This window comes from Anarrhichthys ocellatus, unplaced genomic scaffold (genome assembly GCF_004355925.1).
Source record: "Anarrhichthys ocellatus isolate YVR2014 unplaced genomic scaffold, GSC_Weel_1.0 scaffold41, whole genome shotgun sequence".
In the NCBI taxonomy this organism is placed as follows: Eukaryota; Metazoa; Chordata; class Actinopteri; order Perciformes; family Anarhichadidae; genus Anarrhichthys; species Anarrhichthys ocellatus.
Window position 1 is genome coordinate 590,593 of NW_022280071.1, and position 17,899 is coordinate 608,491.

Below are 17,899 nucleotides of genomic sequence, written 5' to 3' on the forward strand. Positions count from 1 at the left end.
TCTCGGAAAATTTTGATATCCGAGAACCTGGATGAACCCAGAGCTATTGTCCTGGACCCCATGAATGGGTAGGTGTTAGCATTTGTGTATGTATCAGCAAGACGGAAGCTATCACTGAGGACGGTATGGTCAAATTGTCTGAATTGTTTTGGGGGGGGGGGGGGGCAGCAATCTTGAGAGAGTTAACGCTCTACAATTCAAAACGAACCTGTAGTTAAGTACTTTTTAGGCTCAGTACATTTCATTTTGACCAAAATAGAAACAAATCATTGTCCAAATTCTGACCAACTAAATGCTAATAAATAATTGCTAATGTGGACGAGACTTTGCTGCAGCATCCAGGCCGTGGTTCCACTTGTTTTTTCAATGCGACTTTTGTCATCCAATCATGCCAGGACGCATTAACCTAAGTCTGGACGCTCTGCGATCGGACCACACATTTAGTTTGCTTGTCAGTGAGGTGTCCGCAGCATGTGGATACAATCCAGACAATTTATCAAATGTAGGTCTCCATCGTCTTCCCCCACACACGGGAGTTCCTCTCCCGAGACTAGCAAAGGGAAGAGAGGAGAAAAAACAGGGTTTCCTGGGTTTTCTTGTTCAAAATAAGAGCTTTTAAATAATGAAATAACGTGGGACTTTTATTATGAAAAATTCAAAGGAAAATATTCATCACTGAATTAGTGGAGCTTTGTTAGCGGCTCTTCTTTAATAAAAACAAGTCTACTAATACTTCGGGGAGGAAGAGTAAGATGCAAAAATTACTTTTAAAATATATCTGATCACTACCCTATCTGACAGGCCACATCGAAGTGTGGAGACACACCTGCAGACACAGCTGAGTCCCAAGTTGTGTTGAAAAGACAAACGTAACCGCGACCTTAGATGTTCACGTTGGGAAATAAATGACAGACCAAAAAAATATTAAGAATTCCAAAATTTGATACATTTTAGAGACCGGCTATAGCCCGGCATAATGCCTGGCCTTATCAAGCAACAACAACATGTTCAATCTCATGCATCAAAAAACTACAGGACATGACACAAAGTTTAGAACAATCCAGAAATAAAGAGTGTATTAAACTCTACTGGTATCAAGGCTCGTCCTCTTTAGAAAGCTGTTGGTGGAAATGCACATCATCTGCATAAGAATATTCCTAAACTGAAATGTATAAACTCCATCTAATCTACATGGGAAATGTTTCAAATGTATGATTGAATGACTGCAAGTAAGCTCCATTTGTCTCATCGCCTCGGCCTCTTTCAGCTACATGTACTGGACCGACTGGGGCGAGCATCCCAAGATCGAGCGGGCCCACCTGGATGGAACGGAGCGGTTGGTTCTGCTCAACAGCTCTCTGGGCTGGCCCAATGGACTGGCGATCGATTACGCGGAAGGAAAGCTATACTGGGGGGACGCCAAGACCGACAAGATAGAGGTACGTCCACCGGAGGTCCATACAATGTCTATGTATGGTTTCACCAGCTCCCTCTCAGCCGGGAGACCGCTGAAAGAGCGAAAGGAAACGTGAGAAATCAGAGGTGGCATGAGGATAAATTGGATGTGTGTGCATGCATGTGTGTTTTAATGGTGACCCAATGGAATGTGGAGTTATGCAATAGCTGGACACCATTGTGTAAGATTGTTGTCATCTAGCCCGGTCTCTACTGGTCCGTTGTGATCCGGCCTGTCTGGTCCGGTTTGGTATGGTCTGTTCGGGTCTAGTCTGACCTATCATACATTTCGCGACAGATACACTTTACATCCTGCAAAGTGTCAAGTCGCTGAATATTGAACTTTTGAATCCTGAATGATCGCTTCCAACTTGGTGAGACGAAACAAAGAAGATGAGTTAGGGGCTACAATAGAAAAATCAAATAATGATCTTTTAAATAACACTTGACCCTTTGGACTGACAAGAAATCCCTGAAGGGGATACCATCAACGATGGATGGCTGACTTATGACAATGTCTAAACGGTGATATTCTGGCTGTGTGGCATTATTTCGATAAGTAACGCTATTTCTATGACTCCTGCCTGGCGAGTGACTAAGGAACAGCATGTTCAGAAATGACTGCATGCTACCAGCTGTCATCTTGTCACTTAGTCGGTCAAGCAGGTCAATGTGCTATGTTCCATGTGTTGAAAACACATGGAAATTGAGAAGAAAAAATAAAATGTCCTGGAAATATGATTTTACAATTATTTTACCGTTCTCCTATTTTCCGTTAGCTGATTATGAACTACAAGGCTATCTATCAGAGCTTGATCATGTTCAGGATCATAATAACATTCAAATGTTAGTTTATGTAGTATTTTGGTTATGTTGTGGAACACATCACATGGTAGCAGGTGACTTAAATTAGCGTTACTTTCTTGCGAAGTGGTGGAATAATGTAAAATTGGTTAGCACGTTTGGTTCAGTCGCTAAAGTTGACAAGCTTGTTTTGCCAGCAAAAGGTTGAAGGTTTGCGATTCATCTTTAGCTAGGAGCAATGATTTCAAATGTGTGTCGAGAGATTTGGATAATAACTACCTGGAAATCGGGTCAAACAATGAATGGGAGCACAAAACACCGGCTAATGGGACTTTTTCACTTTGCTAGCATTGCCTCTTCAATCGTGATGCTGCATTATTATGGTAAAATGGACCATGACATTAAATGTTTAAACTTTGTAGCGGCAGCTCACAGTGGGTGTGAATAGTCTTCTTAAACACACTTCTTAATATTAGCTTACTACTAAATGGCTAAAGTATGGTGACACAGACCGATAAGAGACAGTAACCGTTAATAATTAGAACAAACTTTTCTCTAAATCCTGTACATTTAGGTATTTAAAGTCTGGGTTTGTCAAAATTGTAGGCTAATATTTGTGTTACTGTTGCTCAGGCAGAAATGATCAATATAACTCATAAGAACAAAGAGATGAATTAGTGCATGGGGCCTGGAAAACCATCTGTAGAATAGAGCTGGAAACCTGTCCATGAGGCTAGGACTTAAGAACTTAACTGTGACCAGGACCAGACTGTGGAAATGTGATGTTTTCACATTGCGGAATGATCAAAGGCATTAACACGTAGCGTGGGTCTGATAGGAGAGTGGGACAACTGAACCGACTAACAGGAGAGTGATTTATATTTCTTATATGTGTACGTGAGGGGCATTGAAGAAAAGATGACTTGGTCAGCTTGAAAATAGAGTACCTACATATTTTGGACTCTGTAGATATTTGGCTACATTTTGTTACTCAGCTGAGGAAGCAGCAACAGTGGAGGTGTCCACACCCAAGAGGCCGGGCTTGGTTGTTGTTCTGGCTGCCCTTCCCCCCCTCTCCCCGACTTCTCTAGTTCCTTTAAAGTAGGTGTCCTTCTTATTCCTTATTCATTCTGTCGATATCACAAACTGTCTCTTGTTTTGGACATTACAAAAAACAGAAATCAGTCTCCTGCTCTTTTCTTCTCTCTGTTTTTGTGGTTTTTATTTTTTTCAACTTTCAGCTTGTTACTACTCTGATCAGTTTTCCATTCTCTTTCCATTTCTGTCTCCTCAGCGTTTGTATCCGATTTTTGTCTGTTCAGCGTTGTCGTCGCTGCGATTTGGTGGTTGTTGTGGCGCCCGCAGAATTGGACAAGTTTAACATATTTTCATAGCGGCGGAGAGGAGAAGGGTGAACGCCAGTGCAAAATAGTGAATGCCTGAGCTTTCTGGCTGAATGCTCACCAATTGAAAAGGGCTGCTCTCTCTCTCTCTCTCCTCCCTCTCTCTCTCTCTTTGTGTGTGTGTGTGTGTGTGTGTGTGTGTGTGTGTGTGTGTGTGTGTCAGGGTAAAAGGACCCACCTCAAAGGGCTTTTTTTCACGTTTCAGCCTTGTTTTTATCCTGTTGAAAAGAAATTGCTGGGTGTGAAGACATTTCTATTGTATGTCTGCCTGCGTCTCTCTATCTGTGTGTGTGTGTGTGTGTGTGTGTGTGTGTGTGTGTGTAGTCTGACTTTGTTCAGTGTTTGTTGTGACACACGTATGATGGCTCAGGATGCCCACCTTAAGATTTTTAGCCGTGCTGAATTTGCATCTCAATCACATACTGTACATTCACTGGAAGTTGACGGTAACGTCTTTGTTGTTTTGTCCATTCTTTTGTTTATTAAATGAATTGCTGAGATCCTTAATCACAGTGACATTGTCGAGGTGGGAATAAGGACCACGAGCATTCAGAAGATTGCATTTGATTTGGTTCTAATTTCATTAGTGTTTCTGGCTGAATTCTAAATAAATGGCTGACAAAACTCCCCGACACTGTCTGGAGTGACACGATCAACGAGGCTACTTGTGTCATCTTTGCTGTGCATGGGACTCGTTCAGGTTGCAGGTTTGTGGCTCTTGTGGCTCCTGCATTGGGTTCCAAACTTGTCATATCAGGGCCAGGACAAGACCTGTTATTTGTGCGCATTATGTCGCAGTGAATCTACGACACTGTCTAGATTCGACAACCTAAATAAGGAGGCAGCTGGGTGGACAGCAATGACTTGCTCTTGGCAACAGCAATGATGAAACAGAGTTGGGTATATTAACAGCTAAAAGAATAAAATGTCACACAGACACCTGAAATGTTTAAAAGAAAATTACTACAAATAATTGATTAATTGTTTGAAAGAAAAAGAAACGGTGACTCTTTTACCATTTAATCAAAGGTGCTTTTGATGGTTCTCAAATGTGACTTTTCGTTGTTTCTTTTCTTGGTCTTGCATTATAGTCAATTGAACATGTTTGGGTCACCTGATAGTATGAATATCTGTAAGATGTCATATTATTTACTGTATGAGTGGCGTGTGCAAAGCAGCTGAAAACTGAACAGCGCCCAGCTTTTTACCTTTTGAGAGAAAGAAGAGAGAGAATGATAAATGACTGAGCCAGACCGAAGACTTTGTCCAAGAACACTGGAGGAATGCTCTTTCCCCCCCTGGCCCCTCCCCCCCCCCCCCCCCCCCCGTTGGAAAAAAACCCCCGCAAAAAACACCCCCCCCCCCCCCCAGCCACCCCTTTCTAAAAAGGAGCCTGTGTGTGTGTGTGTGTGTGTGTGTGTGTGTGCGTGCATGAATGTGTTTGAGAGTGTTAGCCGCTTTGACTGATGTGTTGCTTTCGCTGCACACACACACAAAAAACGGCTGCTTTGTTGTGATTATGCAGATTGACTGTGTGTAGCGCCATTCAATCACACTGCTGAACCATATGGTAACTCTGTGTGTGTGTGTGTGTGTGTGTGTGTGTGTGTGTGTGTGTGTGTGTGTGTGTGTGTGTGAGAGAGGTGGAGCTCAGGGAGGTGTATATGGTGGAATTTCCCCTGCTTAAGGCCCTGCACCTTGATTCAATAGCTAGTCTGTGAGCCTGTGTCTTGTTTCTGTAACCGTCCAGCTCAATGTCTCTACAACACCAACTTAGACATACCAACCAGTTACATTTACTCATGTACGGTATTTAAATATCATTTTGAGGCACTTGTATTTTACTTAAGTGTTTCCATTTTATGGTATTTTTACTTTCAGAGGGGAATATAATACTTTTTATACTATATTTATCTGACAGTTATTTTTGTAAATACAAGAGTAAAATGCACCTCCACATGAATGCAATCAATTAATAAACTTTCTATATTGTTATTTTTCTGTTAATAAGATTTAGAATGCAGGACTTTAATTTGGTGGCCCCAGAGCTCAATGCACGGCAACTAGAGAAAACAGATATGAGGTGACAAAACACAATCAAATGAAGAAAATATTTAAAAATACATATGCACCATAACCAAACACACTGCGGATATAGAAAACACAACCCAATACAGAACCGTGCTGTAAATTTAGACAACATGAACATACTGTAAATTCAAGCAACATAAAACATACTGTTTCTTTTATAACTGTTAAGATAATTATGGACAATCTACCTTTATATATTGGTACTTAATTTAATTAGTTATATGCCGCATTCTATTTCCATAGAAACCGTGCTCACAAAATAATCTGATTTAATCAGAACATCTTAACAAAGGAGACCTGACAACATATTTAATCAAAGTTATTACGAGCATTTCTGCACTGTAACTAGTATGACAATTTAAAACTTCAGGTCTTCACAGCACATCTAGGTGCTGTAACTGACTGGTATTAAAGAGTTCTGACAGCAGAGAATGATGCTCTAAGGAGCTCCAACAGGACAACGAGATCCTGCACCGCGAGTACCAGACATTGGTCCAACAACCAGAAAAAGAAAAACAAGGCAGACAGGGAGGCCATGAGTCAACAAATAGTAGCTCTTAAAGATCGGATTCAGGGGCTCAACTCAAAGCTTCAAGATGGAAATGCATTTAATGAAAAATTGAATGTACTGATGGAAGAAAAAGAAGCCATGAGCCGACAAATTCCCTCCCAGGAGCAAAACACTCAAGAGCTTAAAGAACCTGTCAAAGAATTGAAAGTCTTTAAATAAAAACACAAAGAAATAAAGGAAGAAAAAGAGGCCATGAGGCAGCAGGCTGAAGCTCTGAGATAAAACATTTAGAAGCTCAACACAAAGCTCCTCTCTGCACAAAGCTTGAGTGTCCAGCAGGTGAAGCCCTCAGAGGCAGAGAACGAGCTTCACCAAAAGAAGTTGATGCCCAACATAAGAGAGGAGTGCGACAAGTTGATCCACACAAAACAGCAACTGCAGGAAGACGAAGCTGGGGATTTGAAACTTAAAATCCAGCACTTGGACAAAATGCTTTTGAAGGAGAAAAAGCAGAAAGTTGTCTTGAAGCCAGAAAATGCTGCTCTGCGTCAGAACATGAAGGAGCAAGATAAACTGGCGCTGAAACTGCTGGATCTGTACGAAAAAACAATCAAACTTGAAAAGAGGCTCCATGAAGCTGCAGTTCAAGACTGTACCACAGCACCCAAAGCCTGGACCGAAAACTACAATGCACTGAAGGCTGACACGGAGGCCACGAGGCAAAAATACGATACCCTGCAACCGGAAAATGAGAAGCACAAATTCAACCTCCAAAGGGAAAAATCTCTGCGAGTGCAGCTGCAGCTGAGGGCCTGAGAGATGGAGCAGCAACGTCTTGATCACAAAGAGCTGGTACAAAACCTGAGGGAACGTTGCAAATGAAACAGGCACCCCATCACGATGAAACGGGGTTGCTGAGCCGCCACCTCAACATCACAGAGGAAAAGTTCCAGGCCAGGTTCAGAACAAGCTGGTGTGCCAGGAAAATTCCACTCTGCTATGTCAGATCCTGGAGCTGAGCCCAGGGCGAGGACGAGCTCCGTGATCAGGTGGACACACTCCAAGTTCTGCTACAGCTGAAGACCAGGGAGAACGAGACCCTCTGCTCCAAAATCCAGTCCTTGGACCGGACGGAAGCCAGGGAGGGTGGACATTATCTCACCTTTCTGAATGGTTGTCGCATCTGGTCAAACAGGAGCAGCAGAGACCACCTAGAAAACAAGTGTTACGTGAAGATCGATAGCATCAACAGCAGTTAGCACTGCTGCCCAACATTTGGGACATATTAAGAAGTTGTGTTGTAGAATAACCTTACAAGACCTCATATAATTTGGTACTTTGATCTTAGCTTGTATAAACATGTTTAAAAGATCAACAAAACATGTCCCAGAAAAGTACACACAAACATCATTTGACCTGCAAAAAGTGTCAACCTGACTCGGTCAGGAGAAGGAGGGCATGACACAATGAGAGGACCAGATGTGGTTTGTATTGGTTCAGTCAATGAGATTTGATTGGTGAGATGTGGTGTCAGGTTTGGGACTAGGGTATAGAAGTCATATGTAAGAATTCTGACTCTTGGGATTCGTTGTGAACTGTCCTTGTGTACACAAGAATAAAACAGTCTCTGCTGGTTGCTACGCCAACAACTACGTCTCTTCTCTTCATTTCTGCCACAACAGTTGAAAAAATATTATCCGCTGATTTACACAATGTTAGTCCATGGGAAATGGTCTTTTTGGGCCCAATGGCCTCATGTGACGAACCTGGATGTTGTAATTATACGGTTCAGCTAATATGTCAAATTGGTTTCAAAGCTTGGCATTCTTCCTGTATCCAGTTCTCTTAAATCATCCACGGTTCAAACCCAGACCTGGGAAGCTGTGACTCAGAGAAATTCTTCTTCCAATCGAAAGAGCTTTTAGACGCAACATGTGGATGGCACCTTAGACTGCGAAATGGTCTTACACATGGTAAAGTTCTCATTTACGGGCACAGTTTCTTAATATTGTCTACTTTTCCATGGATTGAGTGTTTCGATACTTACACAGTATTTACATAACACTCAGAGCCTCGATAACAAAGAAATATGTGAAGAACATCTGAATCCAAACATCATCTTGAGCTCAGCTTACAATGAATTGTAGCAGAAAACGGCTACAGGATTCTGCCAAGAGGTTAAGGGGTTAACATCGATTTCTGGTCATCATTAATGGCACCACTGAAAGTATATCACGTAGAATGTCACCTGAAAAAACAGCTTCGGTCTATAGATACTCATGTTTGGTATAGAACAGCAAATGAAACAATAGCTGTAAAAAAAATCAAAAAGGGAATAGGAGAAGGTTGGTGCGAACTGTGGAAAAAATGGCACGTAAAACGTCCAAAGAGCTGGAGGCTGACCTGAAACAATCTGGAGTCATGGTTTCAGCAGGGACCAAACGCGGCACACTAAACCAAAAAGGGCTTTATGGGCCAAGGCCAAGGAAGACCCTACTGCTGAAAAGAAAAGAAAAGAATACCTGGACTAATCACAATCCTTCTGGACAAATGTTCTGTACACAGACAAAGCCAAAATATAGCTTTTTGGCAATGCAGACCAGTTTTTAGACAACCAAATTACGCTTATAAGGCAAAGAACACCCTACCTACAGTTAAGCATGGTCGAGGATCCATAATGTTGTGGGGCTGCTTTGTTGCCTCTGGTAGTGGAGGCCTTGACTGTATCAGAGGAATCATAAAATCAGAGGATTACCAAGGGTTTTCAGAGCGAAAATAGTACCCAGCGTAAGAAAACTTGGTTTGGGTCGAAGATCACAGTTTCCAGAGCACAATAAAGACCCAAAGCAAAAATGGACTGGTTTAAACAGGCCAACAATGACTCCTGATCTCAATCCCATTGAAAATCTTTTGGAGGGATCTGAAATCTGCCGCTGGGGAAACAAATCCTGCAAACCTTCAAGAGCTTGAACAATTGGCAAAGGAAGAGTGGGGAAAAAACTACCAGCTGACAGTTGCAAGAAACTTGTAGATGCCAAAGGGTGTGCAACCAAATATTAACGAAGGGTGCCTTTATTACTGGCCATGCCATTTTTATATTTCTTCTTTGAAATTACTACATGCAAGTTGAAGAATAATGTTTTTACTTTGGAAATTCGACTCAAATATTCTCAAGATACAAATGTGGTACATTTCACTTTATCTCTTAAGATGTTGTACAGGTTGTGCAAAAAAATTCAAGGGTGCCAATAAAGGTGACCAGAACGGTAACACCACCGAGACTATTTTGCGGTATTGTGTTAACTTTAAACTAGTGCTGGGCAAGTTAACGCGTTAATTTCGCGTTAACCAATTCATTAATTAACGCCGACAATTATTTTATCGCGCGTTAACGCATTTTTTAAATTTATTATGATTTTTTTTTTTTATTTTTTTTTTTATTGAAAGACAAGAGACAATACATATACATAACAACAAGAGGATGACAAGAACAGTGGGATAAAAGCCAGCAAACATCCTATAGTCAGTAATTTTAGTGCACCTATATACTGAAATTCACGGTAAACTCATTTAAATGGCACAGATCGGGAGCGAGCGAAGGACTTTGAAAGTTAGCGGAAAGATTAACGTGAGACAACATCCGGTTTCTTCAGACGAACATCCGGTTTTCAGAATAAGATGCCAACAAAGTATGAATTATATTCACATTAAGTATAAAACATGCTACCTGCATCTCGTGAACCAAATCTTATTGCCCTTTTGTTCATATAGCAGTACTTTTAAAATAAAAGTGCGCAATACACTACTTTTGAATTCATTATTGAACTTTGCCATAACGATTAATCGCAAAAAATCCATGCGATTAATCGCGATTAAATATTTTAATCGCGATTAAATATTTTAATCGTTGCCCAGCACTACTTTAAACATGATGTATACTGCATGACAGTATGACAACATGACTATCTGCATCAGGACATGTGGCCATGCAGAATATCATTAGAACATATACTGTAAAAAGGAGAAAGGGCATGAAGGATAAGTCTTCTACAAATATGACATAGATGTTGACTCTTCTCTTTCATGGCGTTTCTTGAAACAACGGCGAAGATCTGTGCTTTGGTTGGCTGCCTGGCAAACGGCGCGTAGCTGAATGGATCAATTAGATAAAAGATTGAAACACAGTTTTGTGAGGACATCGGCCTCCGAGTGGGTCTGTGCTGCCCTGGTGCTTTATCCCCTGTGAGGGCCGTGAAAGACGATTTGAGGCGGCTTTGTGAAACGGCAGGGTGTCTCTTTAAAACACTGGCAGTGGTAATAATGGAGCGGGCAAACACACACACACACACACACACACTGGCTCCGACTCCCTGACAGGCAGCAAGTAAACTAAGTTGTCTGTTCACTGGTTTGACCAACCACCTGAAGATGCTTGATGGATATATGAATATATATATTTATATATATATATATATATATGCTTAGCTATGCTTAGCTATAGTTCACTCTACTGGTGTATGCTATTTGGATCGCATTTGACATAGTGAGTTTAGAAAGTCAAGAAAGTCACAGTTTGTCACGGATTTGTCGTAGTATCATGTAGTTTGGTGTGAAACCAAACTAAGTCTAAAAGCCACGTAAATACGGCATTCTATTAGTCGCTAGGTTTTGTATTGAAGTGCACTATGAGATCTTACAGACAGTGTCCACCCCTTGAACATGACAAACTTCATAATATATAGAGCAGTATAGTGTCAGACACACCACTCCATCATAATCATGTCATATACTGTCCTCTTTCAAGCCCCATAATTATCAACCTGCATGTTTGGAGGTTTTTCATTTCTCCCGATGATGACGTGAGGACGGATTGCTCCTCTGACGCTGCTCCGACATGTGTCCATAAATCCTGCCCGAGCTCTCGGCCAGGTTAGAGAAATAACAGAAACACCTGCTGTTGCTCAGAGTTTCCACGGCGTCCTGCCAGCTCTCCATCCTCCCTGTTTCTTCCTTCCTGTTTCCCTCGTTCTGTCCCCCTCGCTGTTAGCAACAGTGACAGTAGCTGCATGTCTCATTTCCTCTGGGAGCCTCTGGCCCACATCTGTGTCTGTGTGTGTGTGTTGTGGCTGATCTCATGTCTCGTATTAGGATGATAATATTGTGGTCTGATGTAAGCACTGTTGTGGTGAGCATCCAATAGCGGCTACTAGCCCACAGATGTGTGTGTTTATTTCCACTGTGTCCCGTGTGGGACACAATAGAGGTCGAGTCAACTTATTTTCTGTACAACGACAGCTTTAAATGGCCTTACTGATATTTGTAGTTATTTTCATGGACTACCTATTCATTTTTAATAACCTTTACTACATTCTGATTGTTTTTTTTTTACTTTTATTTATGTCAATTTTAGTTTAATCATATTTGTCCTAGTACAATAAATGGATATAAAACTAAAAGAAGTATAAAGTGATGTCAACTTTCATTTTGTGTTGATTTTGGCGGTCCCTGTGGACAAAAGAGGTAGTGTTCACCGAGCACCAGAGTCCCTTCAGAAAAGCTGCAGCAGGGCCTGACAGTCCGCCCCGCTCAGTCCTGGTTCTCTCTTCTCTCCAGCATGCTAAACATTATCTGTACACCAGATGACATGGTGTTGAAAGAGCAACTTAACGCCCAATTTTAACTTGCATTCTGAACTCTGATACGACCCCCCACCCCCCAGTTTTACTACCAATGTAGTACTTCTAAAGCTGCTACTCTCAGTTGCATGTTTGCAGTCTTTACATACCCCATACTGTTGACAGTTGACTGCTATTTATATATCCGGTGGTTGGGGGGTGGCGTGTATAGGGACAGGTGGGTGTGAACGTGACATAGTCTTGTAATTCTGGGGCGGGGGGGGGATGTCATAGATTTTTGAACAGATTTTCTGTCTCGTTTTCTCTGGAAAAAGGAAAATAGCAATAGAACGCTTTATAGAATGGGACCAGGATCATAGTTAAAACATGTGACTGTACATGTCATTAAAGTGGATTTCATCTTAAGCGACTCTTTATAGATGAGATGATACGATCAAGTCGTATGTTGGACAGGAACGTCTTGGAATTTAGGAACTAGCTTTAAGTTAGTTTGTTAGGAATTATTAGCATTTAAATGTTAGGAATAGATTAATGTGCAGCCACAGCCAAAAAGCAAACTGGAACTCAGTGTTGGCTGTTATGATCAACTATGGTTTCTTCTTGGATGACTTGAGTGTATCATCCGTCAGACATTGGTTACTCTCCGGTTGCACATTCCTGAGAAATTCCTCCATTATTAAACACCCACACACATAAGTAAACACTCCCAGGGGATCTTTACGTTCTCTGTTTGCTTGTGTAGGAAACCGATGGCCTCACTGTTTGTTTATGGGTGTGTCGTGAATGTGTGTGTTCTCACCACGGACCAGCTTTAAGGTTTAAGATCAGGTAACTGATATGTTACCAGTTTGAGTCCTATTTGATCAGCTAAAGTGTTTTCATTTGCCCTGCTGATAACATTTCCACATTTTGATACAACACATTCAAACTAACAGGAAAGATCTCTCAGTGTGAGTAGCTAGATGTAATACATCGGCACTTATACTGTATGTAATATAAGCGTCAAATTTACAGTCAGTGCCACCAAAGCTGTCACATTTCTAACAGGAACTGCTAGTAGCAAATATAGCTTCGTCTTCTTTTTCATGTCGCAGATAGGCACACAAAGTGTTCTACATCTGTTTATTGCTGGAACGATGGCAATGAGTCTAATAGTCGGTTGACAGGAAATTAATAAGCAACAATTTTAGTAATGGGTTATTCATATTGATGGGCAGATAGACGGACGGAAGGACTGATGGACAGATGGATAGATGAATGTATAGTTGGATGGATGGAAGGGTGAGTGGGTGGAAAGGTGGACAGATGGATTGACCAACATACAGGTGTATGCATGGATGGATGGATGGACGGACGGATGGATGGACGGATGGATGGATGGACAGATGGATGGACTAATGGACAGACAGACAGATGGCTGGACGGATGGATGGATGTACGGACGGACAGATGGATGGATGGATGGACGGGCAGATGGATGGACGGACGGATGGAACGATGGATGGACTGACGGACAGATGGAACGATGGATGGACTGACGGACGGATGGATGTACGTACGGACAGATAGATGGACTGACGGATGGATAGATAGATGTACAAGTTATTGTCAGCAGGTTATCCACACATTGCATAGAAGCTGTACATATACATATTAACACTAGACAAATATAAAGAATACTCAATAAAAGGAATAGATTAGAATACACTTTGAATATACCTACAATAACTACAAAATCAAATATTTAGGAAAACAAACTACCATATTACATTAGACACAAGTGTGCAAATTTGTTGCAGTTTTATTTTTACATTTTTAAAAATACAATTTAATTTGAGGTAGAGTGAGAGTATAACGATGTGCCTATTCACCATGCCCAGGTTATTGAAGGAAATTTCCATGTTATTTAGAAAAAATGGAAAGCATTCTCTGGCTGTAGCTTCTGATGTGTGAGGGTTTGCTGCTTTATATCATTGTCAACCGAAAATCCTTTGGTTGGTTCGACAAAACCTCAAGGCTCAGTGAAATGTTTTCATTTCCATTTTTTTTTTTTACTATTTCCCACATTTTAACGACTCAACAAATCTAAAGAGTAGTTGACTTATAAAATGAATGAAAACAATCTCGTTGCAGCCCTGCATCAGTTCTCTGCAAGCGCCTCAGAGCTCCACATGATGTGCTTTATCACCGCTGAAGTCAGGTGAGAATGGAAATAATAGTGAATGGGCCGAGGCAAGAGTGGAGTTTAGCATATGGACGCACAGTAAGCAGTCAAAGATTTCTGGTCGGCTGCAAAGCTTTCTGGGCTTTCTGTGATGAAACACTGTGCGACCGTCCCACAGGACTCCATTCATCCCGCGTGTTTCATTATGTCCATCAGAGGACAACGTATGTGAACTGTCCCGCGAGGGTCTTGACTTCTCCCTGCTCCCTTTGTTACTTTTCTGTTTGCTCTCTTTTTTGTCCTTTTTTTATTTTTTGCCCCTGTGTCCATCAAGAAATGAGACGTTCTCACACCCAAAATGAAAAAAGACTGCGGGAGAAAGAAAAAGAAATCACACTCTCAGTGCATAATTCTTCCTGAAAAAAAGCCAGCGCAGAGAAAGAGGCGAGCAAAGAGAGGAGAGGGCAGAGAAAGGGAGTCTCTCTGCCATCTTTTCACTGGGATGGCCATGTCTAATTGTGTCACGGTGATAAATGAATGGGTTTTTTGTGGAGGGGTCAGGAACCTCCCTCGGATCAGAGGCCCGTCAAATTGAATGGTTTATTTTTTTTATTTTTTTTCTGTTTGCTCACCCCCACCCCCTGAATGGATATTTAAATGAGTATTCACTCAACAGATAGCTGGAATCACCACTCCTCATCACAGCAACAACACTAGTACTTATTCTGCTCTTTTCACGGTCGGGATATTATCTTCGTGGATTCACTACGACTAAAGAGTGCAGAGTTTAGACTTGATGACGAAATGAAATCAAAAGCCGCGGCGTGTTTGAGCAAAACGTTTCATCCGTTGTCGCTGGAGCGCCTCCAGCTCTCCGTCTTTACAGTCACTTCCTTTTTGTTTTCTGTGGAAGCACATCGGTGTGTGTTTTTAATTGTGTTTGGCTCTGGTTTGAGGGATAAAATGGGAATTTCTTGTGTGTGTGTGTGTGTGTGTGTGTGTGTGTGTGTGTGTGTGTGTGTCGACAGAGGAGTCGGTGTTCGTATCCATGCATTCAGATACCATTTTTGTCCTTGATACTGATTCCAATACCTGGACTTGCATAATGGCAGATACAGAGTACCGATCTGATGGTAGTGGTTAAATATTTATATTATTATTATTTCTTAGCTGTATACTACTTACCCTTTATGGATGTGATATGATCATTGTGGCTCAGGTAAAACATGAACAAATACATACGGAGTAGGAATGATATCAAACTTTTGAGTTTAAAAGTCAGGAAAATAACTTAAATAGAGATCAATCCGCCAGCACCTGCTCCGTCTGTACTGCACATGTGCAACTCTCAACAGAGATGAGAAAGAGGCGAGGTGGCTCACTCGTTAGCTACTACTACTACTAGTTCTACTACTACACTGTATCGGAGGCCTTTCTGATACTGGTATCAGTATCAAAACAACTTGTCTATATCTCGTTTTTTTTCTTTCTTCTTAAGCCTCACTATGTCAATGCACAAGTTGCAGACGAACATTGTTAAAACTTTTTAAATCAAGACAACATTGGAACTGTTCTCTTATTTTAAAAGAGGTTTGCAATAAAGGCTGGGATATAATTACATATAATGGAATCATATTGTGACTATGAGATCATATTGTACATTTTTGCTTTAAAACAATTCAGTTGTTGGAATCAGCTAAATAACGAAAGTATGCAGAATTTAGCCTGGTGAACCATGGGGGGCCAGGGGCCCCTTGGACCCCCTACTCCCAGCGCCCAACTGACCCATCATCTGCTGCGGAGATGGCCTCATCTGACTGAAAAAAACATTTTCCCGCACCTTTATTCCTGTTGATAATCCTTTACATAAATAAATTACCAATGTGTTCAGGAGCTGAAAACTTCCTCCAAAGGGGGAAATTATGTGGTAATATCGGACTCAAATGATAATTGGCATCGGTGGCAACCGTAGCCGATCTGTTCAATTATATTCTATGTTGACGTCTGATCATGTGCGCGTACTACGCCATCAGGTCTAAAATGGCTGCGGATATTTTGTTTCAAAGATAGGAAAGCAATGTGTAAGTCCAGCCTGACGTTTCTTAACACGTACAATATTGATCTCAGTGAGGCAGACGGCTCATAATCAAACACTGGTATCTGATCGGTACTCGGTCCAGTCAGACAGGGCATCCCTAGCTACAGCAATGTCACAATGCCACAGTCTGCTGATCGGTCTAAAATGGTGATGTCATCTGTCATACCTCTCGAAACAGAAGTAAAATGACGTACACACATGATCTACTCCTTCAAGTTAGACAACTCACTGTCATGTTTCTACACAGGCTTAGTGTATTGTCACCCAAAGCTCACCTTGACTGATCTGTAATTCCACTCGAGTCACTCAGAGGTGAACATTTCTGACAAGTAAACCATCTGTAGATGGCTGCAAATTAGAGGCCATTTGTTTATTTCCATGGATGTAGCTCGGTAGCTAGCAAGAGGACCTCCTCTTTCTCGGGTTGCTCCATCAGATCGTCTGTCAGTGAACACAACGGTGGACCTACTTGATGCTCTGAGCTGGAGTTTTGCGCAGTGATTTAGAAGTCTGACCCCATGCTGGGTTCACAGTAGGATTGGGAATCACCAGAGGCCCCCATGATGCGATATTATCACGACACCTAAGTCACGACACGATACGAGGAGATTTCACCGCACACAAGACAAACTTCTAAGCAGGAATCGGTTATTCTATCAATTCTTACGGTTATGAAACCGTGACTTAATAATCGCAGTTACGGCCAAATCTGTTAATCCCGACATCCCTCATTGCAATATTAAAAGTTTATATAATAAAAGATCGAAACACGGCATCGTGTATCGATACGATATTGCCATGCAAAATATTGCGATACTATGGATTTTTTCCCCACCTCTACTTTACAGCTAGATAGATAATCTTTGTTGTCTCTGGCGGGAAATGCGTTTTCACAAGCTGCGAATGTTCATGTGAAGGTAGTCGGTTTACCCTCCCACCTTAATCCTTGGCTCATGAAAGCAACAGGTAATTTTTCCTGCTACACACCGCACAGCACCAAACTATTTTCCAAGCGGCCGGTTTTTAACGTACACGTTTGTGGCGCACACAGAGTGTCACAAACCGTCCGGCAGAATTCCTTTTCCCATTTGTGAAATCTTTGTCATGGCACTCTGAAGAATTTCAGGCAGCGCATGGCAAACACACACACACACAGGCGCGGGCTGTAGATGACTGTAGCGCGTCTAAAATAAAAGCACGCGGCTATTTCAGTCGACGGTGGTCCAGTAATAGCACGGGGCGGTGAGGAGGAGGGCTGGACACCAGTTCTAATTGCAGCCTTGTCAATTGCAGCTCTCACTTTCGGCTCGTAGAAACATGCACACACACAGCCACAAGCGCGCGCGCGTGCACACACACACACACACACACACACACACACACACACACACACACACACACACACACACAGCGGGGGGGTTTGCTGGCAAGGGTGGCTGTATCAGTTTTCAACGGCCTAGTAATAGATGCCCTGTGACTGATATTCTCACACACACACACACATAAACACAGAACAGAGAGACGAGTTATGGGGAATTGTGGGTTTTGCATTTATGTGTGTGTTGGTGTATGAGTGTGTAATCAGCAACATTTCTGCTGGACAAAATGTTGTCTCTCCATCTGTTACTGACAATAGTTTCCATTGACTTATTTTTTTATGCGCAGTTTGAAATATTGCGTTACAAAAGTTGTATAAATTTGATAAAACTTCCGTCAATTGGGGGGGGGGGGGGGGGG

The 17,899-nt window shown here is 41.9% G+C and overlaps 1 protein-coding gene across 1 annotated transcript in view; it reads left to right on the top strand.

Moving 5' to 3' along the window:
- The window catches only part of lrp5 (low density lipoprotein receptor-related protein 5), a gene marked incomplete at its 5' end in the record, with an annotated part of 34,153 nt that continues 16,254 nt past the window's right edge, over nucleotides 1–17,899 (top strand). Inside the window, 2 exons of the mRNA XM_031868105.1 lie at nucleotides 1–68; nucleotides 1,268–1,439. Coding sequence (XP_031723965.1) covers nucleotides 1–68; nucleotides 1,268–1,439 — 240 coding nt within the window. The remainder of the gene's footprint in view (nucleotides 69–1,267; nucleotides 1,440–17,899) is intronic.